This window comes from Malus domestica, chromosome 03 (genome assembly GCF_042453785.1).
Source record: "Malus domestica chromosome 03, GDT2T_hap1".
NCBI classification, from domain to species: Eukaryota; Viridiplantae; Streptophyta; class Magnoliopsida; order Rosales; family Rosaceae; genus Malus; species Malus domestica.
Window position 1 is genome coordinate 17,555,016 of NC_091663.1, and position 14,336 is coordinate 17,569,351.

Below are 14,336 nucleotides of genomic sequence, written 5' to 3' on the forward strand. Positions count from 1 at the left end.
TTTTGAGTTAGGTAATTAATGAGACAATGATTATATTCGTTGTCTTTGAAATCCGCCCTTTTGATTGTACATGTTCTTACAGTATGCATAACCATATATCTCAAGCAAAGTTTCACTTCATAGGTTCTTAGGTACTACAACGTCTTTTTAATTACTTTCAGCGGAAATTAATCATGTCTGTTGTGGATAATGGTTTTAAAACCCTAGGCAAAGCACAGGCAAGTTTTCTAGTGTCGGTCTAAAGTTTAATGCTATTCTCTTTAATTTCCCTCACCCAATACAACTTGTGAACACAAAAATAATGTCATGCTGTTCAATTAAGCGAAAACCAAAACACGAGACCAGATGAAAAAACATTCAATAACCACATTCTTAGACATCAAACATAAGTGATCTATAAACCTTGAAAACTCCGGGAAACGAAACGGTGGTCTTCGTTTAATTAACAGTCGGAAACCTACGGTATCCCCACCCCTACCAACCTCTATACATTTGGAAAAATCTATATCCCATAGGTTATACCCAATCAGTACACACACCACCAGTGCCGTCCATGGCTGAAATGTTTCAGTAGGGCATATAGTTGAACATTCAGATTTCTTAGCTACGTCAAAGAAAACATGCTATTACAAAGCAGTTTCTGACTAGTTTAACAAATCTCACCCCGCTAAAGTGAAGACAGCCAGGATTGTGGTTTCTGAAACATTAAACTGGGCCAAGGTGAGAGTTGCCAGAGATGCTAGTCAAGAATGCATGTTTGTCATGGCAAGCGAAATCTTGGCTCACTCTGAACATGTCCAGACCAACAAGCTATAGCAACTGTGGTTCATCACAATCTACTTCGCCTATGAACTCGGAAACTGTATATCTAGCGGATCACTGCAAATTACTAGGCCTGCCAGTTGCAGGTATTGAGTGGTGGACCATCATATTGTTCATCATGGCATTGGCCGATGACGCAGTGCCTTTTACAGTTTGCTCCAAAAGCTGAACAAGTGACATAAATATTTCCATCCTTGTTACGTCCCTATTGGCCTGCATATAACACTTTGGACGTAAATGACCAATATAAAGAAGGTAATACTGGATGCGCCTTCCGAACAAGCAAAATATTGGCAACAAGATTCAAAAGTTGCTAGTTGGTACCACAAAATCAAAGAAAACATTGGCAGTAATATCATGACTGGAATGCCTTACAGGCTATATAACAAACATCATCTCTACTATGAGAAAACCAGACCACAGGGACACTTAAAATTGCCATGCATCTTTTTTGCTACAACTATGATATACCCAGATTTGCTCACATATATGTTAATTTAACATTCAGTTTTAACCTAAATTAAATAAATTCAAGACTCCAGAAAATTACATGAATCATGAATTTGATCCAAGATCTCGGTCATATGAAGGAGCAAAAGAACCAACGGTCTATTATGTCCTGGACTTCTAGTTTTATATTTGAAAGTATTCAATGTAAAGTGAAGCTGATGTTAAGAAATCCCTTTAGATTTCATATATTAGGATCCTGTATGATCAACAACAACAACAAAGCCTTTTCCCACTAAATGGGGTCGGCTATATGAATCCTAGAACGCCATTACGCTCGGTTATGTGTCATGTCCTCCATTAGATCCAAGTACTCTTAAGTCTTTTCTTAGGGTCTCTTCCAAAGTTTTCCTAGGTCTTCCTCTACCCCTTAGGCCCTGAACCTCTGTCCCATAGTCACATCTTCGAACCGGAGCGTCAGTAGACCTTCTTTGCACATGTCCAAACCACCGTAACCGATTTTCTCTCATCTTTCCTTCAATTTCAGCTACACCTACTTTACCTCGGATATCCTCATTCCTAATCTTATCCTTTCTTGTGTGCCCACACATCCAACGAAGCATCCTCATCTCCGCTATACCCATTTTATGTATGTGTTGATGCTTCACCGCCCAACAATCTGTGTCATACAACATCGCCGGCCTTATTGCCGCCCTATAAAATTTTCCCTTGAGCTTCAGTGGCATACGACGGTCACACAACACGTCGGATGCACTCTTCCACTTCATCCATCCAGCTTGTATTCTATGGTTGAGGTCTCCATCTAATTCTTCGTTCTTTTGCAAGATAGATCCTAGGTAGCGAAAGCAGTCACTCTGTGGTATTTCCTAATCTCCGATCCTCACCCCTAACTTATTTTGGCCTCCATTTACACTGAGCTTGCACTCCATATATTCTGTCTTTGATCGGCTTAGGTAAAGGCCTTTAGATTCCAACACTTCTCTCCAAAGGTTAAGCTTCACATTTACCCCTTCCTGAGTTTCATCTATCAACACTATATCGTCTGCGAAAAACATACACCAAGGAATATCATCTTGAATATGTCCTGTTAACTCATCCATTACCAATGCAAAAAGGTAAGGACTTAAGGATGAGCCTTGATGCAACCTTACAGTTATGGGGAAGCTTTCAGTTTGTCCTTCATGAGTTCTTACGGCATTCCTCGCTCCATCATACATATCCTTTATAGCTTGGATATATGCTACTCGTACTCTTTTCTTCTCTAAAATCCTCCAAAGAATGTCTCTTGGGACCCTATCATACGCTTTTTCCAAATCTATAAAGACCATGTGTAAATCCTTTAAAGGATCCCGTATGATCAATAGGAAATTTTCTGACAACGGGGTGAATGGTTTAAAAAGGTGCATAGGGTTTGTAGATTGAATGGGAATTAAGGACTTCATGGTTGCAGATGATCATAAATAAAAAAGGCTCTTGTTTTCAATATTACCTCTACTGCAAAGCACGCCCATATCTTATCATTCCGAGCTTCCATCACCCCCTTCAGGATGGTCAAACCCATACCTCTGATTAAATCAGCTATTTCTAAAAAGAAACCCTGTTCTTCACAGAGCATCTGAAAAAAAAAGAGAATAAAATAGAAAGGAAACATATTGTTCCATGTACTTCACTGATAGCCAAAGCTCCAATTTCAGATATTTCATAAAATGCCAGTCACTAACCTCCACAAGCATCTGACGGGGTGGATTGAGATCCTCAACGATGATAGGGCAAACCATTGATTGTGTCCCAACGTCAAAAGCCCATGTTGCCCCTCCATCAAAGTTGTCTTTTAGAACCAGTCCATCTTTTTTGCCAATAATCTGCATCTGCAGTAAAGGACATACATCATCTCAAAAGGAGTATTTGTTATATCCTTGTCTTTAAATATCTCATATTCTGAATCCCACTCCCCTAACTCTGGATTTCTCTCAACAATGAAAGCAGATTCCTTTTTAAAGGAAACAAGGGGAAAAGTAGACAGTGATTGTACCTTTGACTCTCCCGTTTGTTTTAGCTCGTCGGCATGCTTTGTGACACCTTGCAAGAACAGCATATGCTTGATGGTGCGTTCAAGCAGTGCATCTATGCTACACTGTAAAACCATATAAAGTTATCAAAATAATGGCATCACTATCTGAATATTGAAAATTTAAAAACAAGGAATAGGAAGAAAGGTATTACTTTTGCCCCATTTGGCACAATATCACGCAACTCCTTCACACGATCTTGGATCATCTGACGATCTTTTGGCCTTGGTCTAGGGTTCTCTCCAGGCTTAAGCCTTTTGCGATTTGATTTTCCTATCATATCAGGCCTCTTAGAATATGCTGTTGAAACACTGCTCTCATGATTTGCACTATTACCCTGTTTAACCCAAGAACTAATTTGAGATCCATATATAGAGTTAGTCAGTGAACAGTTTCCCGCATCCTCTCTTCTACACCCAGACTGAAAGGAACTAGTTTCTTCCGTCCCTGCCTTTACAAGAGCTTTAGGAAGGCCAAATTTCTCCCCGTGCACATCATTAGACATAATAATTCGTCCATACGGGGAAGAACTATTAGGGACGGAAGAGCTACTGATTTTTGTCAATGTTGTTCTACAAGACACATTATCATCAGAGTTCTGCTTGACAGCAGACTGAGCCCGAGAGACCACAGCATCTAAAAGATGTTCAGTGCCTGCCCCAGAGAAAATGCAACCATTTGATATTTCTTGACCTGCTGGATTATAATCTGAAGCCAACTCCTGCACATTTGTAAATGTTGAAGTATTCTCACCTACGTCTTTTGCGTCTGAATGTGTCTCATCAGCAAGCAAATTATTCCAATTGCCATTAAACAGCTTGTTTTTAAAATCCATACCCAAAACATCAAACAAATCATCCCCTGATGAAACCTGAGTATATGCATCATTTGTAGCATTTGCAGACCCTGGACTACAGTTTTTATAATCAAAATCATCGAGAACAATACCAGGGATGTGTGCATTCAAGGGGATATTTTCATGTGAATCTGCCAATGGAATGTTCAGTGCTTGAAACAATTCATCATCTATCCTTTGTGGGGCCAATTCACTCTGGGTAAGCTTCACATCGGCGGAAAACTGTCTCTGGTCAGAGCCTTTGGAAGGCATGTTATTAGCAGATGATTGACCTGCAACACTGGATGAAGAAACTCCTTCCGTTTGGAATGCATCAGCCTTTTGAAATTTAACACCAGACAGACATCCACCAGAGAGGTTGATGTCAGCTACCCTGTGGGGGTCTGAAAAAGAGCAAGGAACAGAAATTGGCCTTGAATGACTACCCGATCCACCATGCACTTGACTTCCTCCAAGCAATGTGGCTGTTGTCGAACCTTTGCTCTGATCAAGTATTAAACTTCCACTTGTTCCCAATTGAGGCATGATACCATTTGATGCGCTAAAGTTCTTATCAAGATGATGCCTAATGCTACCAGCAGACAAGATCATATGTTTTATAAACTTTAGGCTGTTCTGATCTGAACCTGATTGACCTAAAGACGGGTATTTGAGTCCCGCCCCTGAATTGTAAGAGGGAGTCAGCTGGTTCAACCACGCATCAGAATTCGAGGTAATCAATTCAGTTCCCCGAACTCTATCCTTTAGTTGGCCACTCAAATCAAAGCTTGGCTTCATCGATGGAAAAACTGTTGGTTGTTGAGGATCATCATGAATTTTGGGCAGACTTTGGGTGAGATTTGGGGTTTGAAATGCTGAAGAAGTGGTTTGAGAATTATTCTGAATATCTTTAAGAAGAGAGTGAGATAGTTGGCCAGAAAGGCCTGAGGCCCGAGTAAAGTGACTTTGATGGGTGTAGTTATCAGTCATCCGTGTAGACCCTGTTACCTTTAAATTACCTGCTGGATGCATAGATGCCACTGTTCCAGAAGTATAGGGTAACCGAGATTTCTCAACCAAATCTTTTGGCACATAATTTTCTGCTAAAAGAGCACCGGGAACGCGTCCTAGTTGCAGGACTAAACTCTTCACATCATTGATGAATCCTGTATCCTCCATCATCTGAATCAGAATGGATACATTAATCAGGTTGGAAGGAACTGACAACAGACACAAATCAAACATTGATTTGGCTTAATCAACCGCTTGCATTATTAGAAGGGTTTTTATCACAAGTAGTCCCTGAAATTGACACAAACCATCAAGATGGTCCCTGAAAATGAAAATCAATCGATGTAGTCCTTGAAAATGTTGTTGCAAATCAATGTCGTCCTCCCCCGTTAGAATTCCGTCAAAATTTCTGTTAGTATGCAGATTTGGCACATATGTGGACCCCACAACTCTATTAAATATTGCCACATGGATAAATTATTCAAAACTTTATAAAATTTAATTTAAAATCACTAAAACTAAATTCAAAATGATTAAATTAAAAAATTAAAAGCTATTCAACAAAAAAAATTAGATGCATCTTTAATTCTCAAGCCTCATCTAATTAAATTAAACAATTAGGTGCAGCTTTAATTCTCAATCCTCATCATCTGCCAATTCTCTTGCCATCTCTCCCACCCCAAGCCACCATCTTCCCCACCCGCACCCCACCCCTGACATCAATATTGTCAATCCTTCCCCCTCACCGTCGAATTGTCGACCCCTTCCCTCCCCACCGTGACCACACCAACCCACCTCAACCCACATCCCTTCAACCCAACCTCCAACCGACACCAAGCCAACAACCACCAGTCCCCCATCGCAACCCCCTATCCCAATTTTGAGACAGCGAGACAACCTAAGATCGTAGAATTTTTTAGAAAAGCTTGGATGACGTCCTCGACTCGATCATTGCATATGATCTCCTCTACCCCTAGCCTCCCCATGGCTCTCTCTCTCCTTGCACGAATTGAGTCTTCCTCATCGTGAAAGTAGCAGCTTTAATTGTTTTTGTTCAACAGCTTTTAATTTTTTATTTAATCATTTTGAACTTAGTTTTAAATGATTTTAAATTAAATTTTTATAAAGTTTTTAATAACTTATCCATGTGGCAATATTTGTGGGGTCCATATGTGCCAAATCAGCATACTAACAGAAATTTTGATGAAATTCTAACGGAATGAGCACATTGATTTCCAACACCCATAACATTGATTGATTTTCATTTTCAGGGACCGTCTTGATGGTATAGGTCAGTTTCAGGGACTACTTGTGATAAAAACCCTTATTAGAATGGTCAAACTTGAAGAAAACATAGGTGGTAATAGTCATTCATAGGGGGGTAAAAATAAAATAAATTGACATGTAGGGCTTGTTAATATCACAATAATTTTTGCTCGTAACAGAACAAAGGTGTAACCAACAGCCATTCATGTAAAATGGCAGCCAGTCAATAAATTAATTTATTTGGCCTGAAGCCCATGACTAGCTTTCACGCCATACAAAATACCCACTTCTCAACAGGTTAGTATAAAATCCAGATTTCATCGTCTTGCCTAGGAAATATTGCTAAATGCAGCTTTCTTGTGTTTATATATCGCCGAAATCTGAGTGCCCATGTGGAAAATTTAACAGGATGGCCAACCCAAAATTTGCCTCATGGTTGGACAAATTTGGTCATTTATTGAGAAAAGAAAATTTTAGCGGCAGGCACAGGGTGAATATGATGCAAACTACTGGAATCAAATATTTAGGGAATAATTTGAGGGCGCCATAGAACCAAGGACTTACAGCTGTGGAAGAACCAAGTTGAACAACACCGTGAGGAATAACAGGAATAACTGCAACTGTCTGCAGACCAAATAAAAATACAAGTAATGTCATGAAACAGAAAAATATAGAATACGCAAAACAGTTGTTATATAGGAACTAGCATACCTGCATGCCAGCAGAAAATTGGTGGTGCATCTCATTGAGGACCTGAAGCAGTCACAATTAAGTCATATAAGTACAAATGCCAAACCCCAAAACTTGAATACAAGTTTTATCCTTTGATGAAACAATGCTTATGTAAATTCAAAATTGTCATGTGCAAAAATGCCTCTGACAAACGACTAAATTTATGAAAACTAAATAGATAGCTATACATCATTTATCTTCCATTAAAATTTAGTTTCACTCATCCAAGTATAGTCAACAGCTACTCTCTCTCTCTACAGTTTTCCTCCACATCAAAAGGAATCTTGGTGGTGGAAGGAGGAGGTGCAAGAAAAGCTTAAGGCTAAGAAAGAATGTTGTAAAGCCTTATACAAGGATAGAAGCCTTATACAAGGATAGAACCAATGAAAATTGTAAGAGGTATAAGATAGCAAAGAAGGAAGCAAAGAACGCCATGAGAGAAGCGAAGCTAGTGGCTTTTGACGACATGTATAACCAATTAGATACAAAATAAGGAGAGTTGGATATCTATAAACTAGCTAGAGCAAGGGAAAGGAAGACAAGAGACTTGAACCAAGTAAGGAGAATCAAGGATGAGAATGAAATGTTTTAGCTATGGAGAACGCGGTTAAAGACAGATGGAGAGCTTATTTTCATAATCTCTTCAATGAGGGACACAACATGAGTACTTCTTTAGGTGAGTTGAGTAACACGAAAGAGTGCAGAAATTACTCCTTTTACTACCGAATCAGGAAAGAGGAAGTGGTTGTAGCTTTGAAAAGATGAAGCATAGAAAAGTAGTGGGTCTGGGTCCCAACAATACACCGATTCAAGTGTGGAAGGTTTTGGGAGAGACGGGTATAGCATGTTAGAACGACATAGCATGGCTCACAAACCTTTTCAATAAGATATTGAAAATGAAAATGAAGCCCAATGAGTGGAGAGAAAGCACTTTGGTGCCTATTTACGAGAACAAGGGCGGCATACAAAATTACATGAACTATAAGGGTTTTAAGCTAATGAGCCATACAATGAAGCTCTGGGTGAGGGTAATTGAGCATAGATTAAGGCAAGAGACATAAGTCTCAGAGAATCAATTTGGGTTCATGCCAAGGTGCTCGACAATGGAGGCAATCTATCTCTTACGAAGATCAATAGAACGACAAAGAGATACGAAAAAAGGATTTGCACATGGTTTTTACGTCCTTCTTCTAAGCTTTTTCCCACTATGTGGGGTCGGCTGTGGGGGATGCAACACGAGGACTTTCCACGAGGTCACCCATCCTAGTACTGCTCTCGCCCAAAACTCGTTGAACTTCGAAATTCAGATGTGATCCGATGCATGTGAGTTGGTATGATCGCATCCCAAGGATTCAACGTAAGATAGGAGTGCCTATTGTCGACTACCTGACGCCCTCCCCCTCCTTTATCCGAGCTTTGGGACTGGCAAGATAAGATAAACTTGCATAGACGGAGTTTTTACCGATTTGGAAAAGTCATATGATAAGGTCCCAAGCAAGGTATAAGGCGTAGGCGAGGCGTCCTATAGATAGCCCACCAAGGCGTGAGGCAAAGCTTCATGGTACGTAAAATTTTAATATATATTATATATATAATATATTTATAAAATATAATTATAACTAAATCAAAGATAATTTCATCTTCTTCGTTACTAAGTCTAGTTGTACTTAGAAACTATGTCAAAAAGTCTTAAAATGTTATAATTATTTATTTTATTGTAAGCAATTATGGAGAACTTCAAGAGAAATGACAGTGAGTGACCACAATTATAAGGAATTTCAAGGAAAATAAAGGCTGAATGTCGCAATTATGGGGAAATTCAAAAGGAAATAAAGGTTAAATTCAAAAGGAAATAAAGGTTGAGTGGAGCAATTATAGGGAATTTAAAATGAAATAAAGACTGGGTGGAGCAATCATAGGGATTTTAAAAGGATATAAAGGCTTAGTGGAGCCATTATTAAATGGAATTAAAGGAAAATGTCAAAAAGTCTTAAAATGTTATGATTATTTATTTTATTGTAAGTAATAATAGAGAATTTCAAGAGAAATACGGGTGAGTGACCACAATTATAGGGAATTTCAAGGAAAATAAAGGCTGAATGTCACAATTATAGGGAAATTCAAAAGGAAATAAAGGTTGAGTGGAGCAATTATAGGGAATTTAAAATGAAATAAAGACAGGGTGGAGCAATCATAGGGATTTTAAAAGGATATGAAGGCTTAGTGGAGCCATTATTATATGGAATTTAAAGGAAAATAAAGGTTGAGTGGAGTAATTATAAGGAATTGGAAGAGAAATAAAACTTTGCTAATTAAAATGCTCAGTGGCGAAATCTGAATGGGCAACAATTTAAAAAAAAATTAAAAAAATAGAAAACAGTTAGAGTTAAGACTTCGTCGCGTAGGATTTGGAGAGAGAAACTCTCTATTTCTTCTTCGTTAAAACTACAAGTCTCCTGCATTTCAGAACCATACATGGATTTAGAAGGAAAAAAAGGCCCAAGTTGAACGCCTGGGCGCACCTCAGCCGTCTAGGTGCGCCCCAACGCCGCCCTACGCCCGCCCCCACAAAATAGAGGCGAAAACCCAGCCTCCAAGGCTACCTAGGTGCGCCCTGAGGCGAGTTTTTTATAACACTGGTCCCAAGAGAAATTCTTTTGATGATACTAGTGAAGAAAGGAATACAAGTAGCATATATCCAAGCAATAAGGGATATGTGTGATGGAGCAACGACTATTGTAATAACTCATGCAGCACAAACTGAAAGCTTTCTAATGGCCACAAGGCTACACTAAAGCTCAACTTCAAGTCTTTAGTCCTTACCTTTATGCATTGGTAATGGACGAGTTAACAAGACATACTCAAGATGGAATCACTTGGTGTATGCTTTGCGCATATGTTATAGTGCTGATAGATGAAACACAAGAGGGAGTAAATGTGAAGCTTAACCTTTGGCAGGAAGTGTTGGAAGCTAAAGGTCTTTACCTTTATGCATTGGTAATGGACGAGTTAACAAGACATATTCAAGATGGTATCACTTGGTGTATACTTTGCACAGATGTTATAGTGCTGATAGATGAAACACAAGAGGGAGTAAATGTGAAGCTTAACCTTTGGCAGGAAGTGTTGTAAGCTAAAGGTCTTCTCCTAAGTAGGTCAAAGACAAAGTATATGCAGTGCAAGTTCAGTGGGAATGGGGTCCCAAATGAGATAGGGGTGAGAATCAAGGATCAGGAAGTACCAAAGTGTGAAAGTTGTCGTTATCTTGGATGTATCTTTCAAAATAATAGAGAATTAGATGGAGACCACAACTATAGAATCTAAGCTGGAAGAATGACGTGGAAGAGCGCATCAGGTCGTTGTATGCGGCTAAAGCTCAAAGGAAAATTTTATAGGACAGCAATAAGGCCAGCGATCCTTTATGGCACGGAATGTTGGGTGGTCAAAAGACAACACATGCAAAAAATGAGTGTAACGAAGATGAAAATGCTTCGTTGGAGGTGTGAGCACACAAGAAATGATAGGATTAAGAACGAGGATATTCGAGGTAAAGTAGGAGTAGCCGCAATTGAAGATGAGATGAGAGAAAATCATTTAAGATGGTTTGGACACGAGAACCGAAGACCTACAGATGCTTCAGTCAATGCAAAAAGGGTAGAGGAAGAGCTACAAAGACTTTGAAATAGACTATAAGAAAAGATATGAAGTATTTGAAGCTAACGGAAGACTTGACGCAAAACCAAGCGCAATGGTTTTCCAGGATTCATACAGTCAACCCCACTTAGTGGGATAAGGCTTAGTTGTTGTTATTGTACTCTATCAAAAGAGAATAACCAACATATACATGTTTAGCTAAGATAGACGCACTGAATAACAGATCTTGAGCAAGTAGATACGCGTGCTTACTAACTGGTCCTGACCTTTTCCCAAAAAATTTCATTAAACTTTTCAAGCAAAAACGGTACTAATGGGGACAAGTAGAAATACTGTTATACAAGAACGCATCTTCCACTCACTGCGAAATCAACCCCTGTGAAACTTTAAAGATTCAGAGAAATTACTTTTCTTTCTAAAAAAGATCAAATTTTTCATTAAACATTGGATTTTGATTCGATGGTAATTGGTAAGCATGGATTTTCATGACAGTATATATAAAATGAAAATACACACACAAATGTGATTTCATATGTTAGATAAAATATATATATATTTTTATATACTTATATTCATAGTATATATACATATGTGTGTGTGTGTGTGATATATGAGATCCCATAAATGAGAAATGTGAGAAGTGGTCGATCAGCCATGTCACATCCTGATTGGGGTATCCAGTCTAAGAAGGGGTATGTACGTTCATGTGTGGTTGAAATTTATTATACTTCCATCCGCAAAAAGAAAAAATAATTTCATATAAAAATCAGGTAATTAGAAATACCAATATATACCTCTGGTGGATGGGCATCTTTTCTGTAATTGCCTGATACAATCCATTGATGGTTCCCCGTAAATGCAGCTCGTCCAACTATCCTGAAATGGCCAAAAGAACAGTTTTTCAAATGGTTGTTTACAGCTAACAAGAAAAGCAACAAGCACAGGGAACAGAAAAGTCATACCCTTCACCCACTATGTTAAACGGTTTATCCATCATCATTGTGTTAATAAGTGTGGACACTCTTTCCTCTTGTTGAATGCCACTAGAAGAGGAGCACACTTTAGAAGAAACCCAGCATCCCTCCCACTCTCCGAATGGTAATTCAGCTCTTTCAGTTTCAGCATTGCGTTTAGGTAGAGAAGATACTGATGGTTCGTAATGACATTCTTCCCAAATTAATAGTCTGCCACCAAGTTCATTAGAAACATATAATTCCCAAGCGAGCAGACACCAAAGCATCTAAAGATGACATGACACATGATTGCATAACAGATTAAAAGATAAAAACAAAATTCAATTCAGTTGGTACCTGGGAGTAGTTTTAACATGCATAATAATGTATCTAAGTTTCAAAACATATCTATATCAAGTGCACTTTCTTAGAGCAACTCATCAGCAGATTTAACCCTCCGCACCCAAGTTCAAATCCTCTTCCCGGTAGTTTAGATTAATTTGAAGTAGACTATCGCTTGTATCCGAGTATAAACAAACAAGGAGTAAATGCGTCCACTAAAGGGCAGGTTTGGCAAGCTAAATGCAAACTCACTTTTTCACTCATTAGATTCTCAAAGACAAAACAGAACAAACCAAAACATAACCAAAAACGGAAATAAAGACTTTAGTTGAGATCACGCGAATCCAAACACAATAGACACATTACACTGTTACACTGTTACATCTCCATCGTATCTTAGATTATATATTATGTCCTCCCACACCCTACTCATTCAAACCGAACGGAAACGGACAATATAATCCAATCCTGATACCAGATCCACTCTGTTTGGCTACTCAGAAATGCAGGAAACAAAACAGTAACAATAAAATCTCAAATCTCCCCAAAACCTAAAACTAACTAGTCACACTATTCCTCCACTTTCTCAGCAACCAAACAGAGGACTGACCATAATTTTCAAAAAATTAAAGAAATGAATAATTGGAAAACCAAAAATTATCAGTATTCTGTGTGTTTGCTCCAATTTATTGGGAAACTTACTTAGGGTTCTGGCAGCCGATCTTCCAGAAGACAGCGTAAGCCCACTGATTGGCGCCGCACAGCCTATTGAGCGCTTCCTTAAGCAAAAACCCCATGGCTACCGCCTCTCCGTGAGATCCAAAAATTCAGAAAATTTAAAGCACTAATCGAACAGAACAGAGTAGACAAAATTGACAGCCGATTCAAATGACAAATAAATCAGTCCGGAGAGTGTGCATTTCTCGGCGGCGCCTAACTTCCACGGCACGATCCTCTCCCCGCCTGCTTCGTCCTCAGTCCGCCGGTCCTCTGGGAGGAAGCTGAAGGCCTTCCGAAAGGGAGTAAAAACCTACACTATTCCACAAGCTTCGAGCCTGTAGAAAGCCTCCATTGTTGCTATCACGTCAGTTTCTGTGAGCTGCTGAAAAATGGTGAAATTTGAAGAGTTGCTGAGAAAGAAAGGAGACGAAGAGAATGCGAGAGAACGATGAGTGTCGAATACGGTGTCGTTTGGTGTGGGGAGGTGAGTTCTGTCGTGTTCAGTGCTTCAGCTGCTGCTTCACTGCTCTTCTGCGAAATTCTCTGCGTAGTTGTGTCGGAGGATGGATTCTCTGCCCTCCCAATTGGGTGCGCTCTCCGTGGCTCTGTTTGTGTGATCTTAAGCCACGTCAATATTTTATATTACTATTTTTTTTTTGTCTTATTATTTTTATAAAAAATAATATAAAATGTTAGCATGGATTAACCGTGACCACACAAAACAGGAGGGCACAGAAATAGGAGGGCAGAGAATCCAAGTCCATCGGAGGATAGACTTTTCACATTTTTCTATATAAATGGTTATAAACAATGAGTTAAAAGGTTAATAATTTAAAAATTAAAATTTTTAACTATTTACATAAAAACATATATGATGTGTCCCGTCGTAATTAAAACTTTCTCCGTGCGCTAAAAGTGCGCCACAATAAAGAGGCCGAGGGAGCTTGGCTGTCAGTCACAGCCCTGCCACGGTGCTCCGTCACTGCCTTTCTTATTTTTCTTTTTCGGTTTGTATTGTTTTTTTCCTGGTTTTGTCGTGACAGTTTAGTATGTAATTTTTCTTGGGTTGAACAAATAAGGTAGTGCCGGTTGCTGTCGTGATTACGTCACGATCGATATTGATATTTCCCTTGCTTTTTGTATGCAATTACGGGAATGGCGCAATAGGCAGTTCAATTTTTTTAAATAAACAGGAATTGATACTAAACTGAATACCCAGTCAATTCGTATTAAAATATAATTTTTTTTATTTTATAAAATAATAAAAGATAACTTTATTTTTAATTTTTGATAATAATAACAAATTAGTTGAAAATATTGAAATATAATGTAAAGTGGAAGAACACGATTAAGTATTTATTGAAAAAAATTATAATTCTTTATATTTTTATTTAATTTTTTATACTTTTTTAATAATTTTTATGATTTTTTAATAATTTAAATTATCGCTAACGTAATGATAAA

The 14,336-nt window shown here is 38.6% G+C and overlaps 1 protein-coding gene and 1 pseudogene across 4 annotated transcripts; both read right to left on the minus strand.

Moving 5' to 3' along the window:
* Positions 1–343: 343 nt before the first annotated feature.
* Positions 344–13,487, minus strand: LOC103425273 (transcription factor LHW). Of its 4 annotated transcripts, none has more exons than XM_070819068.1 (10): positions 12,855–13,487; positions 11,820–12,041; positions 11,652–11,733; positions 7,183–7,224; positions 7,036–7,095; positions 3,514–5,376; positions 3,323–3,424; positions 3,012–3,158; positions 2,780–2,905; positions 344–1,035 (listed from the first exon to the last, which is right to left on the minus strand). In XM_070819068.1, the coding sequence occupies exons 1-10, from the start codon at positions 12,947–12,949 to the stop codon at positions 877–879; spliced, it is 2,898 nt and encodes a 965-aa protein (XP_070675169.1). In that variant the 5' UTR covers positions 12,950–13,487; the 3' UTR covers positions 344–876. The 4 variants fall into 4 exon arrangements, with proteins under 4 accessions (XP_070675169.1, XP_028955774.2, XP_070675171.1 ...); XM_029099941.2 differs by having other exon boundaries at positions 3,012–3,152; positions 12,855–13,485; XM_070819070.1 differs by lacking the exon at positions 2,780–2,905 and having other exon boundaries at positions 3,012–3,152; positions 12,855–13,485.
* LOC114824251 (5S ribosomal RNA) lies at positions 8,429–8,548 on the minus strand (annotated as a pseudogene).
* Positions 13,488–14,336: the final 849 nt, after the last annotated feature.